The 19,411-nt window shown below is 51.9% G+C and overlaps 8 protein-coding genes across 8 annotated transcripts; 3 read left to right on the forward strand and 5 right to left on the reverse strand.

Annotated features, from left to right (window-relative positions):
* Positions 1–299: 299 nt before the first annotated feature.
* On the reverse strand, positions 300–2,726 carry QC763_101160 (uncharacterized protein; the record flags this gene model as incomplete). Its single annotated transcript, XM_062906661.1, has 1 exon — positions 300–2,726. The coding sequence occupies one exon, from the start codon at positions 2,724–2,726 to the stop codon at positions 300–302; it is 2,427 nt and encodes an 808-aa protein (XP_062769536.1).
* Positions 2,727–3,515: 789 nt separating this feature from the next.
* QC763_101165 (uncharacterized protein) lies at positions 3,516–4,238 on the forward strand (the record flags this gene model as incomplete). The annotated part of the gene is made up of 1 exon (XM_062906662.1): positions 3,516–4,238. The coding sequence occupies one exon, from the start codon at positions 3,516–3,518 to the stop codon at positions 4,236–4,238; it is 723 nt and encodes a 240-aa protein (XP_062769537.1).
* A 784-nt stretch (positions 4,239–5,022) lies between these two features.
* On the forward strand, positions 5,023–5,787 carry QC763_101175 (uncharacterized protein; the record flags this gene model as incomplete). The annotated part of the gene is made up of 1 exon (XM_062906663.1): positions 5,023–5,787. One exon carries the CDS (start codon positions 5,023–5,025, stop codon positions 5,785–5,787), a length of 765 nt encoding a protein of 254 aa, XP_062769538.1.
* Positions 5,788–8,329: 2,542 nt separating this feature from the next.
* Positions 8,330–10,481, reverse strand: QC763_101190 (uncharacterized protein). Its single transcript, XM_062906664.1, has 2 exons — positions 9,366–10,481; positions 8,330–9,301 (listed from the first exon to the last, which is right to left on the reverse strand). Exons 1-2 carry the CDS (start codon positions 9,661–9,663, stop codon positions 8,877–8,879), a joined length of 723 nt encoding a protein of 240 aa, XP_062769539.1. The 5' UTR covers positions 9,664–10,481; the 3' UTR covers positions 8,330–8,876.
* Positions 10,482–13,183: 2,702 nt separating this feature from the next.
* QC763_101194 (uncharacterized protein) lies at positions 13,184–14,627 on the forward strand (the record flags this gene model as incomplete). Its single annotated transcript, XM_062906665.1, has 2 exons — positions 13,184–14,113; positions 14,197–14,627. The coding sequence occupies 2 exons, from the start codon at positions 13,184–13,186 to the stop codon at positions 14,500–14,502; spliced, it is 1,236 nt and encodes a 411-aa protein (XP_062769540.1). The 3' UTR covers positions 14,503–14,627.
* Positions 14,628–14,640: 13 nt separating this feature from the next.
* QC763_101197 (uncharacterized protein) lies at positions 14,641–15,744 on the reverse strand (the record flags this gene model as incomplete). The annotated part of the gene is made up of 1 exon (XM_062906666.1): positions 14,641–15,744. One exon carries the CDS (start codon positions 15,742–15,744, stop codon positions 14,641–14,643), a length of 1,104 nt encoding a protein of 367 aa, XP_062769541.1.
* Positions 15,745–16,298: 554 nt separating this feature from the next.
* Positions 16,299–16,584, reverse strand: QC763_0001620 (uncharacterized protein; the record flags this gene model as incomplete). The annotated part of the gene is made up of 2 exons (XM_062905061.1): positions 16,299–16,400; positions 16,489–16,584. 2 exons carry the CDS (start codon positions 16,582–16,584, stop codon positions 16,299–16,301), a joined length of 198 nt encoding a protein of 65 aa, XP_062769542.1.
* Positions 16,585–18,633: 2,049 nt separating this feature from the next.
* On the reverse strand, positions 18,634–18,990 carry QC763_101200 (uncharacterized protein; the record flags this gene model as incomplete). The annotated part of the gene is made up of 1 exon (XM_062906667.1): positions 18,634–18,990. One exon carries the CDS (start codon positions 18,988–18,990, stop codon positions 18,634–18,636), a length of 357 nt encoding a protein of 118 aa, XP_062769543.1.
* Positions 18,991–19,411: the final 421 nt, after the last annotated feature.

Here is a 19,411-nt window from a genome sequence, read left to right on the forward strand (position 1 = left end):
GGATTGCCTCACTCCCATCGGAGGAAGAGCGGATGAAGATAAGGAGGCACTACGCCAAACAACTGGAATGCGTGGCTCTTCTTCGAGGTGGAACAGACGAAGATGATCCGCGAGGAAGAGGCATTGCTTGGGCACTCTTTGTGATTATATTTGGTAGAGCAGCTGATCACTGATATTGGTGTCTGCACATTCTAGCAAGCGATCTTTGTCACAACGCTTTTGGTCTTTTGAGGTCCAACTTGCACCCTGACGGATAGCGATCTCCCAGTTTGGGTATTTACTCACCCTATTCACCCTTCCTACTTCCTGTCCCGCATGATTCCCTTCCCAGGTTTCAAATTCTCATTACCAAAGTAGAACACCTGAATTGGCACCGTCGTCCCAAAAGCCCCGGGGCCACGTACCCGCAAGACCACTTTTCCATCCTCCCCAACCGGCCCTTCCTCACCAAACTTGGTAATTTCGCCATTGAAGTCCAACACAAGCTGCACCCAACCACCCTTGGCCGACTCCTCTGGTCCCCCCTTGACAGTGACCTCGATATCAACGCCCGAACCCTCAAGCCAATCTGCTGTCACGATTGTCGGACCCGAAGGCGGTTCCTGGTACCCGTTCGCCGTCAGTGCCCACTCCGGCTTTGCCCCCCGGCAGGGAACACAGCCCGGCGGTCCCCAGTACGAGCTATCCGATGGCATCGCTCCCGTGACGAGGTTGCGGTAGGCCCACCACATCCTTTGAACGCCTGGCCAAGAGACGGTTGGTGGTGGGCCACCGTTGAAGCCAGTTTCTCGCTCCAGCAGTGCGGGGTGTCGCAGGGAGACGTCAGGTGGGAGGTCGTTGGACTGGCGCCTGCTCATCCAACGTCTGGGAGTGGTTGCGTTGGATACATGGGGGACAACGTTGGCCCATCCGGCGGTCCAGTTTCGGCTGTTCCAGTAGAACTCATCAATCGTAATGGACCAGAGCTTGCGTTTGCCATTTTCCAAGACGAGTTGGTCGTGGTACATCCCCCCCATCCAGCCGTTGCTCCCTTGTGTTCTGCTTGTTCCTGTCTGCAGGTTGCGGGTTCGGAGGGTGGCAGAGCGACCATCGTGAGATACGAGAATCACGGGCTGGAGTCGCCAGTGAAAGGGTACAGAGGAGCGGAGGGAGGACATGGAGGGGTTGTAGGTGGTGCTGTTTTGGCGGTAGTAGCGGGATGCACAGGAGAGGGAGATCGCGTCGGGGGTGTAGTACCATCCTATTCCGGGGGATAACTTGTGGCCTCGATCCGAGTGCAACTTGGCAAAGTCTGAGCAGCGAATGTCGTCGATGTAGAAGCCATAGGAGCCGGAGGTGTTTTCGGATTCGTCATAGGCGGAAGAGCGCAAGAGCAGACGGTGAATGTTGGCAAGTCTGTCTCGCATTTCCTCTTCTGGTTCTTCCCACGCCGGATATCGCTTGTAGAATGGTCGCCATTCTACAGGCCGTCGGTTCTCAGTTGATTGGTAATAGGGGGGTAGGACAGGAGGTGGGTCCAACGAAGAAGCTGGCAAGATACCCCCATCTCCCCAGCCGGCGGCATAATCGGCAAAGAGCAGGCGGTGGTATCCCAGGTCTTGGATCTTCCAAGTGCCGGTATCCAGGTCTTTGACGAGGCTATGGTGGAAAACGCAAAACTGCCATTGACCGGTCTGAGCATTATCATCACCAATCAGGCCAATCTCCAGCCCTCGAGCGACGGCAGTCTTGTGATCTGGACTGACGTTGACAACAGTGCCAAAGATTGGGTGTTCGTTGAGAATGCCGTGAGACAGCCCTTCTGGACCCATGCGGTTTAGAACAGACTGGATGCCTGCAGGTCCAGCCGGTGACGTGTTATTTTGGACGGTGATGGTGCCGTTCGAGGTAAAAAGACTGATAACATCCGGCCACATTCGCCTGTCGACATAATACCCCATGCCATGAACAAGATTTCGCACCTCGTCTTCTTCGTTGAGATGGGCAACCCGGTATTCCAGCTCGTCTACGGAAAGGCTAGCGGCGGGTGTTGATCGACGATTCAATGTGCCAGTGCCCTCCTTCGAACGGCTTGCAGTTCTTCCGGCGTGGAGAAGTGTAACGCCAGCCTGGTCGAGGGTGTAGTGGTATGAAATAACGGGGAGCGATCCGTTTAGCCCCAGATTCTTCCACCCTTTCTCGTAGGTACCTGCGTAGAGAGGGTAGTACCGCAGTAAGGAAATCTTCCATTTGCCCCCGCTGGACACATATTCGTTCTCAAAAATCCCACCCTCGATCCTAGTCGCGCCTTTGCCGTTGCCGAGCTTCCTCAGTGCTGTCCACCGGCCTTTTGCAGTGTTGCCGTCGTCCGCAAGCGTTATGACCGGCATGTCGCTCATGAAAACATGGAGAGACCCTGGATTGATCCCGTCCATATCCCCAGCTTCTTGCTGCAACCAGTTCTCGATGGCCGGGCGCCCCGTGATAGAACTGGCGTCACTTGTAGAAAGAATGTCTCCAGCCCCTTTGCCCCATCGAAGAATCCCATTCTCTGCAAACAGACTCGCCATTCCTTTCCAGCGGCCATGCTGCGCCAATTGGGCATATGTCCGTTGGATGTTCTTGATCTCGCGCACAGATTCGACTCGCAGAAGATCTTGGGTGAGATTCTCGACACTGAGCACGCCAGGGTCGACAGCTAAAGCCATGCCAGCCCAGAGGACCAACGAAATGACGGCGAACTTCATCTTGTGTAACTCGATCTCGGCGGCGCATGAACAGCTTCTGGTTGGAGAAATGGGGGCGCCATGGGTACGGTATTTGACTTCTCTAGATCATCTCCAGCCCTGCAGAACATGTTGAAGTGCCGGATGGTTGGATCGGGAATATACGAGTTTGCTGTACCCCGCGACGGTCTGTAATTGGATGCTGCACCTCCCGAGTGTTATGGCTACGGCGAACCTATGAGTTGGGGCTTCATCGAGGCTTTCCGGCTGAAAAGAAGGGCAGGGCGGTAGCCAACCAGCAAAGGAGGCCGGTCCGATCCGCGTTTTGCCATGCACGTGTAATAACTAACATGCATCTATTGGTGCTATAAGATTGGTAACACAGTTGAGGGGATGGTGGTGATGAAATCGAAATATTAAAGAGACCTGATGGCCATTTGAGACTAGCTAATGATGCAAAGAGGAAGGGAAGCTACGACTGGTGGAGGCATTTCAGAATCATTCGTCGGTCTGGACTCTGGAGCAAACACTCCTGCCTGCAGTGCTGCCTATCAAAACCAGGGAATGCCCCGTTTTCGAGACAGCACTAGGACTAAACGGATCAGGCGGCCCGAAATTAAAAAAGATCCGATAGGGTACCACCCCGGCGACGGCGTTTGGTGATATTATATCCGACCGACTCGTTCTGCTTTAAATTCCACGTCCCTCCCAGATTTTGTTAACCTCCAACACACGCTCGTTTCTAGCTGTTACACACTCAGTATTACACTCCTTTAGCACCACAGTCACTCTTTATATTTGCTTGACACAATGGTTGTCCCACGCTCCCTCTTCACTCTTTTCGCCAGCGCATCGCTCGCCCTCGCAGGTGTAGCACCGCGTCAGGATGATGCTTCGCCCACTTCGACAGACCCCGAATGCGCGATCGAGAAATTTGAGGCCCTTGCCTCGTCCATTGCTCCCGAAATCACGCCCCCCGCCAAACTCGGAGAATATATGGAGACAGCCGCCGAGATTGTCAGCGCAATTCGCACCATTCGCCCCTCCGACCTTGGCTTGGGCTCGGATGAAGAAGCAGACATGCTTTGCGGCCTGGAATATGGTCCGTACGCCAGTATCAGGCCCACCGATTCCGCGATGCTGAAGGTCATGACGAGTTGGGAGGCGCAACGCTCGAGCGCGCGCGACAAGTGGTCTAGCACTGTGCATAGTCTTGCGACGCATTGCGGAACCATCAACGGACATGCGGCTGGCTATTTGATGAGCATGGTTGCATCCAACTATGAGGAGTGCAGGACCGCTAGGAGCATTTGGCAGGAGCTGACTACTGTCAATCAGAATGCGGCTGCTGCTACTGGCGCGACCAAGACTCCTGGGAATTCCGGCGGCCAGGACAAGACACCAACACAGACGGGAGATGTTACTGCGAACACATCAACATCTACATCTACTGCTGGGGCTTGGAAGGGAATGGAGACTGCTGGTCCGATGGTGGCCGTTGCCGGCATCATCGCCGCGGTCGTTGGACTCTGAGACCTCGAGCGGTCATCTTTTTGCGACTTGCTACTTTGGTCAACACACGATGATCTGTCTTGCGATCTACGGTATAAATAGTATAATACGAAGTCATGTCGCGAATATGTTCTCCGTGATTCGATGAACTGACTCCCGATTACTCACCAGGCATTTCCTGTTTGCATCTAATCTCGACGACTACCTAGTACAACATCTTCAAGCCATCGGCATCCAGAACTCTGGCTTCATCCAGACCGCCATGTACAACCACCGCCACTGCCGCCCCTGCATCCATCAGCCCTACAGCCAAGCCCGGCAACGGCGGCTACCTGATCTCCGCCATTGATGACTACTCCACCTACCTCGTCATCTTCATCATCAACAAGGACATTCGCGGCAGGAGCAAGGCCAACAGTGGTGCTTGGGCTGGCATCAACAACCTGCTTTACAGGGTCGATTAGAAGTTCTCGATTCAACTTCACTCTTTGACATCTCTTGTTTACGAGCATGCCAAGATTAAAGTCAAAAGAAGCCTTGTGATCCTAATGATGGCCCCTGATGCATCATGCAAGGTTGGGTTCAGATCTGCGCCAAGCATTACCCCAGAACACACAAGTCCCAACACAAGACCGCAGGGTGTCATTGGTGATCAAAGCAGCCCTCTAGTCATGATTTCCCCTCGGAACCCGGCACCGACATTCGGCTTCAAAAGCGCCAACTTTTCCCTCCGAGATTCCAATTCTTTTGGGCTTCCATTTTCATCACCCACAGTCGTTACCATTGCAAAATCCACTCACCCAAGATGATACCCCAAACGATCCTTACCATCGCCGCCCTCGCCGGCACCACCCTTGCCCAAACCGTCACTCCACCTCCCCACCCAACCGCCACCTCTTCCCCGGCCCAAGCCTCCGAAGATTCGCTCTACTCCCTCTGCACCTCCCAACTAAACGCCTACCAGCGCCTGCGCCCTTCGCCCGCCCGGCAGGTAGAAGCCTTCTTCGACAATGCCCCCGAGCTCCAGGATCCTCGAAATAGGTACTGGGATCATGACCGCATCGACTCCCAATGCAAACGCGTCTGGGACGCGCGGAACACCATGGGCGCCACCGCTGCTCCGTCGCTCGCCTCTCAGTTCTCCGCTTTTACCTCGAGCTGGAACAGCTGGGTAGCTAACATCAAGGAAGAAGCGTTGGAGTGGGCAACGAAGTGTAATGAGTTTGGGGACAGTCCTTCAGGGTTTGATGGGGAGCCTAACAAGAGATGGGGCGCGAACTTTTATGCGTTAATTGTTACCGACGAGGCGGGGTGCAAGACGGCGATGAGTGACTGGTTGGGTGTTGCTGCTCGGACAAGGGCGACGGATCCTACGGCGAGTGAGACGAGTTTGGCGACGACAACGGGTGAAGAGGCGGAGGAGACGACGACTGGGGGGAATACACCTGCAAGTATCGATCAGGTGAGCACAACGACTTCGTCGGCGGGGGTGGTGCAGATGACGGGGTGGGGAGGGGTCATGATGGGGGTTATTGCTGTTGGTGGAGCGGTTGCGGGAGGGTTGCTCTAAGCTGTGTAGCTCTGGGTATGGGTTCAAAGAACTCTGCATACTATACAAAACGGATAATATCCAAATATTTGGGTGTGGTGTTGTCAGACGGGAATGCAATGGCCCGCTGGCGCAGCTAACACCACCCTGGTAATCAGGGGTATGGCAGGGAAATTGCGCCATGGAGCCCTTCCTGTTTGGTGACCCACACAATGGAAGTCGTCCATCGTCGTCACCTTGGTCCCTCCTCTTGATATGAATGGGACTTGAGACTGCCTGCGATTGGATCGAGTCAACCCTGCATCCAACAACACACGCACCGCGCGTGTAATTGCTGAACACCTTCCGCGGCAACTTCTTGCAATTCAGACATCCAACCGAGAAAATGGGCCTCTTCACACTCCTCTTCCTCCTGTCCTTTTCTCTCAGCGTGCTTGCCACTCATGATCCGGTGCTCCTCCCACCGCAGCACTTTCTGATCCCAGTGCAGACCTCAGACACGGTAACAATCCCCACCGAAACCAACGTCGAAGCATTAGCGTGCGCCTCGACCTTTTCCTCCCTCTCCGGCAGTTTCCCCACGGAGCCGCCCCGCGTCGAGGCGTTTTACATGTCGGCCCTACTCGACGAAGGATTCCTATCCGTCGAAGTTAGTGAGGGACATTAATATTCCATCATGACCCAGCACGTCGTGGACAAAATAACTGGTACTGCACCTGAATTCGGTGATATGTGTAGTCATTATCAACCTACGCATCTTTAAAAAAAACGTCGGGCGTATTGACTATCTTTTGAAGCCTACTAATTATATCTTAAGGCCTCCTGACTATCTTTCAAGGCCTCTTAACGATCTTTTATGGCCCATTAACGATCTTTTAAGCCCTATCCACTATCAGTTAAGGCCTCTTATCTATTTTTTAAAGGCCTATAACATATCTTTCAAGGCTTATTAGTGATTTTTCGAAGCCTGCTTCAGTGCTTTGCAGTGCCAACTATTTTGTCCACAACGTGCCCAGCCATGTGACAAGGCTCATGAAGCAGTTGAACAGCCCTTTGACATTTGTTCAATAAGCATGCGAGTTTCTGGTCTCAATTGGGCATGCAACTCGGCGGGTCCCAAATCTGGCTGCTTATACTTCTCGGAACCTGCCCAGGGACACAATGTTGGCAAAGGGGAATAGGGCAACCCGTGTGAAGTCCATGATGGCGATCTTGCCGTCTCTGCAGATGATGATGTGACTTGGGTCGCGACGTTCGAAGGAAAGCATGCACTGCCACCCTAGATAGGTTACCGCATCTTTCACTTGCTGTAGCACGGATGTGCGCACTTCTTCGTCTGGCAGTGTTCCCCGGGTGATCATATCCCGCACCAGTTCCCCGTCTACCAACTCCAACAAAATCACACGCACCCAGCGTGCGCCATGTGGCGTTTCAAGCGAGAACGTCCAAGATCCATGGTAATCCGGAGCAGCACGAGAATATCCCTCCCTCATGCGTGCGCCCACGAAAAGGGGCAGGAACGAGCCCCCAGCGCATAGCCCAGACCCGCGCGTGGCACGCAGTCCATCTCTACGTTTGTACAGTCGAATGCCTTCAACAAAGGATAGTCGATGTTATCGTAAATCTTGGCCATGAAGCGTTACGAGGGGTCGTTGCCAAAATAGCATGGCACAACGGTAGGCCTCCGCCCTCTCTCTGATGGACATCGCTGTCGATAATGCTGGTTCATTCTTCTCGATCGCCTTCGGGAATATCCTCCTAAGTCGTGGTTTCGGCCGGTGGGTTGTTGAGCGCAAGTCTGATTTTGTCCCTCTGTGCAAAAAATGGTTCTGGGCATTGGGAAAAGTAAGAGCGGCCGAATGGTTCTGGAGGATTGTGAATTCGGATGTGAAGTTTGGTGCTTCGCGAGCATCGTTCGCTAGAAGGTTGCAATGATATGTTGATAACGTTTGACGTCGACGACTGTTGTGTGATTGTTTTGGGGAAGAAATCAGAATCAGCAAGATTTTTAAAGGGTTGGTTAGATATCGGTGGCAGGTCTGGAGGTTGTTGAGAAAAAGATTAAATAGGATGGTGGGCAGTGATTTGTCGGGTTGGTAACACTGAGGGCATGGGTTCAGAGGTTGCGAGGCGGAAGTCGAGCCAAACCTTGTCAGGTGTTGGGGGCATACTTTGCTCGACGGCATAAAATATCGCTCACACTGGTACAATGGACAACTGCTGTTGTGTTACGTAGCAGACCAAACAAATTTCGAACAAAGGCAACGGTACTTGCTGATAGTTAATCTTGTGGATGTACTGGAAATACACTGTGAGTGGCCACCGGTTTGGCATCAACAGACCTTGGTGAGGGCGATGTGAAAGAAAGAGATTGACTTGCAACTTGGCAGTTGAACATTGCCCTTTAAATTTTGATTTGAAATCCCTTGAGAATTAAACTTGTGGCCTTCTGTATTGCAGACGGTGAGTGAGACTTCTACCTACATCAGACATCATATGGCCAAGTCTGACATTGCACAAGATATCCAGTACAAAATCAGGCTAGGGTTTGTGATATGACTGCAGTGAAGACTACCAGCAAGGTCGTGACAAGGCTACAGTCTTATGTTTCCATCTGTACTTAGGTGCTTATCCTAACCTTCGAATTCCATAGCATCATTCATAACTATACAAAGTTCCGCCCACATATTCATATTTAGAGCAGGAAGGACTTTCACTAAGAACATGAGCCGCTGAAGGACCTTCCACAGCCCCGGTAACCCCCCACTCACCGCCGTCCCATCCGGCATCCCCCCCTGAAAATGCTTGTGTTCCAGCCAAGAACAACCGCCGAAAACACTCCCCAATACCAAGCAAAAGCCAAGCAAATCTATTATGTCCCTTCCCGTGGGTCCCAACCACTTCCAGTCGAGAACGAAGACGTTGTCTGCCGGGTTCCGTTGGAGAGACAACAGGCTTTTGCCACTCCGAAAACATCCACCGATGGCTAGGCCGCTGGATCGAGATCCAGGTTCCACTCCCAGAACCTCAACCGACGCAGTGGCGGTGAGACGACAGCATGCATTCCAGCATGCTACGTCGGTCACTCCAGAACTGTTTGCTCAAGCATGTCAAGTAGAAGACATCCGTCGTGACCATGAGCGTCCCAACCGGGTAAACAGAGGCACTTTCTTGGTGCTCGCCTTGGTCATTTTGAGGTCGTCAATACTCGTCAACGAAAAGCTCCGTTTTTTGTCCTCCTCTCCTGCCCGCACCTCTCTCACTGTTGGCGACTGCCGTTTCCTCATGGACGACCACTGCTTGGCGGCTGTTTGAGCTGAAAGCACGGGGAGCTGCCGCGTGTCTGCCTTGCGCTGGGATGAAGTTTGTTCTTCGCTCTGTGTGCTCTCCTTGGTCTGGGCCTTGTCCAAGGAGTCCACCTCGCTGAGGGGACGAACCTGGGTGCTATCGGATTCCCGCCGACTGACGGGGCTGGTGGCAGTGGAGTCGTCAACTGGGAGCATAAAGGAGAACGGGAATTCCACCGCGTTTCCGACTGGATAGAGCGGTTAGTTGTGTCAGGAGCGGTGTAGAGTGAATAGGGGTAACATAGGACATACCGTAGGTGGACCAGAGGTGGGTGTCAACAGTGTACTTGAAGAATTCATTGCTGACGGGGTTAAGGTTGTTCTGGTGAAGCCATCCAACCACCCATTGCTCCGATAGCTTGACGACATCTGACTTCTTTCCCGGCATCAGCAGCGAAGTGTCTTTACTTGCTGCATAGTTAAGGATGAACTGGCGTCGAGAGTGTTCGGCGGCAGTCAGGGCTTTCATGATGTTGCGTCGCTCCAAGTCCGCTGGGGCCGACTGACGTCTCCGCTCTCTGACAGCAATGTTCGCCGCGTCTGATGTCATGATGTCTGTTGCTTGAAATGTAAATGGCGCCGGATGCTGGGATGAAAGGTAGTGTTATGGAGGTTTTTCGTGGAGGAACTTGGGTTGTCGTGGGTACATTGAGGGTCAGGTCATGTTTCTATGGTCTGTCGGTCTGATCCAACGTCTGATGCTTGTGGAGCAGTTATGGCTGTTAGGGGAAGGGGAGATTGGGATGGGATGGTAGAATTTGGATGGTTCTAAGAAACACAAGGTTGACTTTGGTCTGTTATCAGTTTGGCGTGGACCAAGTGGGGGCTGGCTTCTTTAAGTGGTCATGGATCGGTGCCCTTTTGGTGCCATCGGAGGAACGAAGTTTGGGCTGAGTCTGGACGGGCTGGTATCACCCGTGGCCGGGACGATCCCAGAGGCCCAACCGCACGGTACGGGGTGTAGGGGTGTCTTACAGGTTGTCAGCCCTCCGCAGGCCCCCTTCGCTTTTCCGCTACAATGTCGTACCGAGTTGTCTTTGGACCAAGAAGTCAGGTTCTGGCTAAGAAAAACCGCCAAGGAACCGCCAAGGGCGTAGTGTTACTTGGCATACGGCAGTCAGAGGGAGCGAGTGATGCCGGGGGTTTGGATGCGAAGTTGTTTGCGGGGAAAGAAGCTGGGGAAGCTTCCGTCCATTTTCTGGACTCTGGCAGCCTGCGCTACCAGCCGACGGGGCGCCAGCCAGCCCACAGCGGACTGGTTCTCAACCGACAATCAGTCCGATTGTTCTGTCTGTGTAGTGAAGAGCAATGGTGCCATCAGCATTCTTCTTTTATGCGAAAGGTCAGCGAGCAACTCGGACTGGTCAGGTATAGCCCCGACACTTGGGCCCAGAAAACTGCCATGCCATGTTTCGTGTCTCTCCGGCTCGGTGGTTTGCATTCCAACAGCATCTTGGCGTTGTCGATCCTTTTCCTCCTGAAAGGAGAGCTGACTTGTAAGATGACCATGTGCTAGTTGTTGCCAGTTTTGGTGCCCTTTCAAGGCACGTCACTGCTGTCATTGACACTGTCCGGAAACGGCCGCCTTTCCCAGTCGACATCATCTTCAACCAGTCGGAAGCCAGAATGTGCTTTGCCAAGACATGCCCCTGTCATATGTTCGATGTTGTTTGGAACGACAACTGTTCTAGCCCCAGACCTTATCTTGGATACATCACCCTACCTGAGGATGTTGAGCCTCGACGGAATTGAGTGGTTGACATGCCGGTGGTGTAAGTGTTCAGTACAGACCATTGCACTCAACACCCTCAATTTCGGAACGGATACCCAGCCCCCTGATGGCGGCAGCAAACATGCAGCCGATCTTTCCCGTCATCGCCAATCATTTGGAAAATGTCGGAATCTCTCGATGTGATGGGTCAAAAATGCCGTGTTCGGAGCACAAGAGATGAGTTTACGCTGATCGTAGGACAATATTTGATGGTCATGGCAAGCTCATATAGGCTGGCATTAATTGCTTCAATCAGATAGTCCAGCCAGCAACAATAGTATGGTTTTTTTTGTGATACCTAGTTGGCTCTGAGCTCATGAATCCAGTCAAATAGGTACCTAGCACATGACCGATTGAGACACATCCTTTGCATTGGCCGGCAAGCCTTAACCAATTGGTATCCCGGGTGTCAGATTTGTCATTTGGGTAACCTTTGTCATCCCGACAGAGTTAGTTGGATTTTTTATTTGCCGCATGTGAAGTTCCGGTCTCCAGTGATGAGAATGATGTTAGTGTCACAACATAAGGTGAAGCATACAACTCATACACAAATCTTTGTGTGAGCTTGGGTATTGTTTACGCATGATATCATCTGGTGTGGCACATTGCTTCACACAGACATTAAAAGTGGGTAAAAAATATCGATCATGTTTCTTTTGAAAAATCTTACCAAATTAAAATAGTACCTAGGCTAGGTGAGGCAAAGGGCTGGGTGAATGACGTTGACGGCTGTTTATGTTTATTGCAGCTGCTATCAAACAGAGTACCATACGTGATTGTGTAGTTCAAGTGTGAGTCCGCTGTCCAGCTCTTCTCACAAGGCTGTGTGAGAGGACTTTGGCCTCTTTCCGGATTAACACACTCTAGTTGCTCGCTCTTCTTGAAATCTGTATCTTTCATTAATAGCCTCAAATTTTGTCTTGTTTCTCCTTCATATCTGAGATAATAAAGGTACCAAGAGCAGAAAAGACCTGACCAAGCCAAACCATCCACGGGGAGCAACTCAAGGCGTGTGAGTCTGGAGGTGGGTATACTCAGCAAGAATTCTGCCTATTGTAAGGGTTGACTCATGGAGCCACCCAAGTATGTCATCCGAAGTCTGTCATCCCAAGTCAAGCAATCAGCTCCCAGTCAACCAGCGGACTTATCTGCACAGATATAATTTCCCATTTTCCTGCCACTTCCAGCCTCCATCAGATATCCTCGTGTATTTATTCTTCGTTCAGAGAATCAGAGGTCCTTTTCTCACTGTTTTCGAACCACCTTACTTCTCTCCAATTGTATCACTTCTCTCCAACAGCCAACATGGGAATGAAACAACTTTCTGATCGCGAGTCCAGGGCGGCCCCTGCTAGTGTGAAGACCTGGTAGGTAGGCAGAGATGGGAAGCTACCTACCGTAGAGAATGATCATTGATCTAGCCCTTAGAATTGCTCTTTGAATTGTGAACACTGGTGGTACACGAGCGCTCAAAGCTCCCTGTGTTGGAGACCTGTTTGGCGTGGTCATAATGTGCTGACAAAATTACCTTGTGCCTAGTTCTTGAAAGTTGCATTCCTTTGCTTCCATCCTGTAGTCATGCCAGCTGCTTCCGGACTTCCAGGCCTCTTTCTTTTTCAAGTCTACATATTGAGAGTAATGCAGATTACCATTGTTATTTGCCGTGAGTAGTGTGTATAACGGGGTATTTGGCTCTAAAGATACCGAATTACCTAGGTAAGATGGTCTCTGTGTTTGAACAATGTGTTCTAACAGGCCCGCCAGTTGGTGGTATCTTGACATTCATCTTACCTCTGCAGGACCTAAGTTCTGCAAGAAAGAAAGGTCTCCTCTTATCCAAGACAACTTGGAAGGCAACAGTCTATTCATGTCTCCCATAAAGAGATTGAAATGGGATGCAAATGGAACCTAAGATGACAAATGTATTGTGAGATGTGATGTTTACAGTAGTGAGAATATGTTGGTAATCTGGAAGTGCAGCTGCACTTTATCTTGCTATCTAGAGATGATGGTTTCTTACCTAGGTATACAAAAGTCTTCTTTTACCTGGATTATATTGCCATTGAGAGGAATATTGATAATCGCCGCGAGATGGCAGTTGCTCCATTGCTACCGAGCCATCTGTTCCAAAGTCATAAATTTAGCTTGCGGAGAGTGACACGTTTTGCCATTTATATCCCGGCAGAAAAGCATCCTTGGTAGCGCTGCCTACAGCACAATCGACCTACACAACAACTAAAAGGCCGTTCTAGAAATTTGGCAGAAGCTCCAACGACCGAAGCAGGAACCAACCATCGATATGTCTACATCAAAACCTCCGCGAATCTTTTCGCCTTATGAGTCCTCCTTGGAGTCCTCTTCGTCTGATAATAGGCAGTCATCCGAGGAAAACCCCCTCGCTATCGCACGCCGCAATCTACTCCATATTCCTCCCGATATTAGTTCCATCCGCGTCCCCGGGCCATCGGTAACGCCGGGGCGAACCCAGCCAATCACGCGAACGCCATTGCCTTCTGCGCGCCCTCCATCGTTGCGTCCCCAGCCGCCCTCTGCTCGTGCCCCAGTGCGCTCCAAGTCCACCTCTGAGCAAACATCTCTGCCAACTTCGCCAGTCCAGCCGACCCCTGGCAAGCCCCCTGCTCTGTCAAAGTTGGGCTACTTTCCCTCTCCACGCAGCACCCTACCTGCCTCTCAACCAAACACAACCCAGAAGCAACAGCAGCAACAACATCACCCGACCCCCGAACCCGAGGAACCTCTCATTGCACCCCCATTCCCCTGCCTACCCGGCACCTTGGCCCCACCCTCCGTAATCGCCATCTTCAACAACACCCCCTCCGGACCCTCCCTCACAAACCCCATCTTCCCCATCCCCCCCTCCTCCCTCACACCAGCAGTCTTCACCTCATCCCTCAGCCCCTCCCAAACCCTCCTCTTCACCAACCCCGATGGCCCCCCCGGCCCCCCCCGTTTTCTCCCACCAGACAGCCTCACCCCGGAAACCGACCCGAGCACCTTCCGTGCCTGTGACTGCGTCCTCACCCTACTATGGTTATACAGCCCCCAACTAGCACTCGACTTTTTCGGCCCCGACAGCCCCAAACGCGACGCCAATTTAGAGGTATTCGACGGCCGGGTGCAAGAGCACTGGGTGAAAAAGGAGACACCGGGAGGGGGGTTGCGCCAGGTGCCGCAGTTTGGTGTTTGCAGGGTTGGTGATGAAGTTACGGTTTATTTATCCCTCTCCACCCCCGCCCCCACCCCCTCCCCCCCAACAAAAAATTATACGGTTGTTGACTCTACAGGAAATAGATCGGCTTCCGGACTCAGTCCAGCAAGAGAATGTGTCGCTACAGGGCCAAAATCTCGCGTGATACGGGGTTATGGACTAGCATTGACGCCAAGGACGAGGTTGTTTGTGCTGAGCGGGAGGAGAAGGAAAAAGTAGAAAGATTTGGGGCTATTGTTGGAAGGGAGTTGCTCTTGACTAGGTTTTGGTACCGGCAGCCGTATTATGAGGTTAGGATTCAGGTTGATGGGATGATGATTGCTTATACATGGAGTGCACGCTCATGCATATCACTTCACGGCGACGAACAAACACTGGTGAACAAATAAAAATTCGACTTCGAGGTATCATATCATGTACATAAAAATGGCATTGAGCCGGCCCTTTCTCTCCCCCTTTCGGCACCGCCCGGTGGTGGTTATCTGCTTTCACCCTTCTTACTCCTCCTCCGTCTCCCCATCATTTACTTAGAGACGGTAAAATCTCTGCCCGTTTCTCATCGACCTCTTTCCAATGCGGCCTCTGCCATTGTCAGAGTCGCTGTCAGAGTCCTCGCCATCAGTGTCAGAGTCGATGCCGTCAGTGTCGGAGTCGGTGTCGGTGTCGTTTCCGTTGTTCTTTCCCTTTCCCTTTCCCTTTCCCTTGCCCTTACCCTTGCCCTCGGGTGCCTGACGCGCAAGAACAACAGCGGCATTACCCTTGCCCTTGCCCTTGCCAACTTGAAGCTGTTGGGCACCGGCACCAACGAGTCTGAGAAGGTCATTGATAGCACCATTAGCATTGCCCTTGCCCTTGCCCTGAGCCTGACCAACAAGTAAGCCCAAAAGCTGGTTGAGCTGGCCTCTGTTGACGTTTTGGCCCTGGCCCTGGAGCTGACCAGTGACAAGCTGGAGGAGCTGGTTGAGCTGAGCGTTACCGTTGCCGTTGCCGTTGCCTCTGAGGACCTGGCCGAGGAGCAGCTCCAGGATGTCATCGACGTCATCGATATCAAGCTCGTCGTCGGAGTCATCGACCCGCACGACACGGTTGACTCTGCCGCCGCCAATCAAGTTGAGAAGTCCGCCAAGGTTCAGGTTGTTGTTGCCGGCGCCGAGGTTGAGGCCATTCCCTCCGATTCCGATGAGCCTCAAGAGATCGTTGATGTTGGCATTGCCTCCTCCAATAAGCTGGAGCAGATCCTGAAGACGGATGTTGCTGTTATTCTTGCCCTTGCCTCTATTGTTGTTATTGTTGTTGTTCTTCTTTCCCCTTGCAGGCTCGGTGCCGTTGACGATAACAACAGGCGTGGCTGTAGCGGTTGCCTCGGTGATGGTGGAGATGATCTCCTCGATCTCCTCGGTTGCGGTAGGAGTCTCGGTTACTACCACCTCTGTCTCCTCAACAGCTGTGGTCTCGGCGACGGTCTCGGCGGCGGTCGTCTCGGCCACCGCGGTCTCGGTGACCACCACAGCCTCGGATGTGACAGTAACAACAACAGCACCATCCTGAGGAGCAGGGACAGCCTGAACTGCTTGACCGAACAAAAGAGTGGATGCCAGAACGGCGTGTCTCCAGGACAATGTGATGGCCATTTCGTCTGATTTTGTGGCTTTGTCGTTAGGAAACAAAAAAAAGGAACGTTGTCGTAAGTAATGATGCAGAATCAAAAGGATTGTCGTTAAAAGAAAGAAAAAAGGGATCAACCCTGGGACGTTGGAAGAAAGGAGGGAAAGGGCGAAGAAAAAAGAAACAGCAAAGTCGAGTATCGAACTGACGACCAAAAGGAGAAAAGGACTCTGGAAAAAAGGTGGGATGAACCTCCCCTTTTAAAGAGGCACAATTGGGACGAAGCGTCTCTTCTCCTACGAGACACCATCGCGTTGGATTTGACACATCCTGGCTCGATGTTACCTTGCACCTCGAACCTTCATGCTTAGTCCCATCTCCTGTTTGGAAAAGTCTCCTAGGCTCGAGCCAGGGTGCCAAAACATCGTCAACAGCGGCAGCTGGCGCGCTTCACGAACCCGGAAGTTGGTAGGTTCCCAAAAGTGCACTGGCAGTCTGAAACCCCACGTCGATCAATCGTCTCGAACCCTGGGATGTGCCGTCCTCGCGCTAGCTTCATCAGAAGTGTGATTGCGGCTCTTCAGTCGCTCGAGGTTGCATTGAGCGGCAGCCATTGGGTCCTCGGTTGCCCCTGTGGGGATCGTAGCGTGCCCTTTGGGTTTGGTGCCAAGATCTTGGGAACCTGGAGAAAGTGTTTCAGCTCTCCGTCTCAGACGAAGTAGCCTGTCACTGCGATTTGGTGGACAAAAGGAGAAAGTCGTCTACACTACCTCAACGAAGCCATTGCCGATGGTAATACAGCAAGGTTCCTCAAGTAAGAAAAACCAATGTTGCGTTTTGACTTTGTTGTTTCCTGCTGGCTCCATCCCCTGCGTGTTTGAAGCTTTCTTTAGACCAAGGGCCAGGCGCACCAATCAGAGACGAGGAGTTGAGCAGAAATATGTCAACACAACTATTTCATCAACCGTCGTCTGGTTTGACTTCAAGGAGGTGGAAGACAATAATAGAACCTCAGACCAGACTAAATCATGCATAGATGATCTTCTAAGCGGCCGATCAGATGGATAAGCCCTTGGTGTTGTCGGTTACTGTGTCGATGCAGACTGGCCTAGCCTTGAAACCAGAGACGGCGTATTGATCTTGATCCTTGATGTTTGTCGACCATCCGCGCTGTTTACCATGGTTGCCGACTCTCCACCTTACTGCAACCCAGCTTCCGTGCCTTGGTGACATTGGCCCGGTCCAAGCAAGTGTACATGGATCTCGCCGAGTTTGTTTTCGGGCTTGGCATGGACGCAATGCATCCTACGACAAAGAGAGTCCGATGCTCAATCAAGGGAGCGTAAACTTATAAAGTTGTGTGCCCTGCCCTTTCTTCAACCATCCATCTTGAAAGGCGGGGCAGTGGTCGAAATACTCCCCATGCATTAGACCGTGGACATATGCCTCGCCAACCAGCAAATACTCACCACTCCCATCATCTCGTGGACGTACAAGAAATGGCATATCCGCGCCGCTGATAATCACCAGAATATCCCCTGGCATGGTGTGAGCGGGCCCATATCCCATCCATCCTCCCGGCGTGACAAACGCACAGCGTTGGTGAAAAACAATGTGAGATATCTGAACAGAAAACAGCTACATCCATTACAAAACGACTGAGCTTGTCCACGTCGCCCTCACAGTTTCCAAGAAGTTCATGGGTTTTTATTCTGGTTTCCTTAGCCCTCCAGTAGTGCAGTAATAGCGATGCCTCATCGGGATACAGAGTTTGTAGGTAGTAAACCAGTTCATCTCCCACAAACTCATGTGCTGGACTGGTGCAGCTTCGGGATTCATGAGGTACAACGTCTCCTATTCTTGTTTTCCAAAGAGCCTCATTGGAAGGGCAAGGTGAATTGGTAGTCCCAGGTGCCTGCCAGAAAGCTGATTAGCTCTGTCGTCCCATGCGTTCCTAGAGTGCTGCCATCTCGCGATGAGTAACAAATTCCCATGTCGGCACATGGTAGCCTGAGAAGTGGTTCCCTAGGCATTTTTGGGCTGTAATTGGGGTTTGAACAAGTGGCAATAGTTGAAGACTCCGTTTTGTGTTCGAAATTCGGTTTGATCGTCTGTTTTCCTATCTTTTCCTGACTCTCATCAACACGTGTTGTTTGTGGCTGACAACCAAAGCAGGTCCCACATGATTGAGCAACGCGAGAGAACACATTCGCGAACGCTTCAGAATCGGGTTGTCGGTTTCGGCCTGCTGGCTGCGCGCGGAAAGCATTGTCGGTTAGCTCCACTTCATCTACCGGAAAGGCCCATACACCCAGTCGTTGACGTTCGGCGAGTTGGAACTCATTTGAGAGACATCCAGAGGCACAGTATATTGCTGCCCGTCGGTAGGTTATGCCTACCAACGGGGGCGGAGCTGATGGAGCACGAACGAGCCGGCGATCCAAACGCGGCAACCAACTTGGCCACGGTTGCTCATCATTCCATTCCCGCAAACCGGCACACCATGACAAAATATTGAGACTGCTGGATTGACCGAATGAATACTGAACAAAGGTGGCGAAGACTGACTGAACATCTGCGCTGTAGTCTACCGGAATATGAAATGTCGCTTCGCGGGGTCCGAGTCCTAGTAAGCCGTAGATCTTGTCTCTTGGATTTGACACGAGCTGTGGATTCGTTATCAGGATAAGTTCTTCCAAATCCAGGTGTCCTTTTGTTGCCTGCACTATATTCGGTAGCTGCAGGGGCCGCTCTAGCCAAAAGTTATCCATCGTTGTGTGGAAAAAAGTCCAGTTTAAATCGTTGTTGGAACGCTGGATAATCGGTTTCAAAATAGCTAGACGTAAGGTGAACCCGGAGTTGGTCGAATCCAATGAAGAAGCAGTCCCAACACATGCTCGAGTTGCCTATCTTCATCAACGGGGGCTTACTAGGCAGGGTAAACTCCTGAAGGATCCACGTTCTCCGGAACCAGGGGCAAAAAGGATGTTGGACATGCCCATTATTACATCAAAGATTGAACGTGAGGCCAAATGAATCTTCATCTGCTGTAATGAATCCGACATGTCTTTGTAATGTTGGGCAGCCGGGATAGTTGCATCTCGAACGGCCAACTCCTGTCTCAAACCCATGACTTGGTCGGTAGATTGGTTCCCTGTCCCAAACCAGACTAGGACAGCTGCATGAGAGTAGATTGTTGACATGAGTGGCACCTGTGTATTCTTTTCGGCGATATTCCCCTGGTCGATGCAAATAGCGTCTACCCACAGCATGAGGGGCAATCCATTGCAGAATTTGGGACGAATTATCCGCAATGCAGCGTGGAGGGTTGCTGAGACATTGACAACATGCCTGTTGAGCCTGAGTGACGGTAACTCTCCTCCTGTTTGATCCGTGCTCGAGGTATTCACTTCTTGGTGCCAGGCGTACGAGAGACAACGCGCTGAATTCCGGAGGACGGTCGAGCCTTTGTGCAAACAACTCTCCAGATATACGTTCGTCGTCCGCTCCCGGGTGAAGCTTTAGCAATCTGATCTCTCGTGCTCGCGCGTCAAGTGTTACTGAGGAGTATAGTAGTGTTCGCAGTCGATCGGGCGGCTTGCTGCTCAGGGGTCGTGGTGCTGGACATCATCAGTAGCGAGGTTTTTGTCAGTGCCGAGGATCTCACTACAAGACTGAAACATACTGCGACAG

Source organism: Podospora pseudopauciseta, chromosome 1, assembly GCF_035222475.1.
Source record: "Podospora pseudopauciseta strain CBS 411.78 chromosome 1, whole genome shotgun sequence".
NCBI lineage: Eukaryota > Fungi > Ascomycota > Sordariomycetes > Sordariales > Podosporaceae > Podospora > Podospora pseudopauciseta.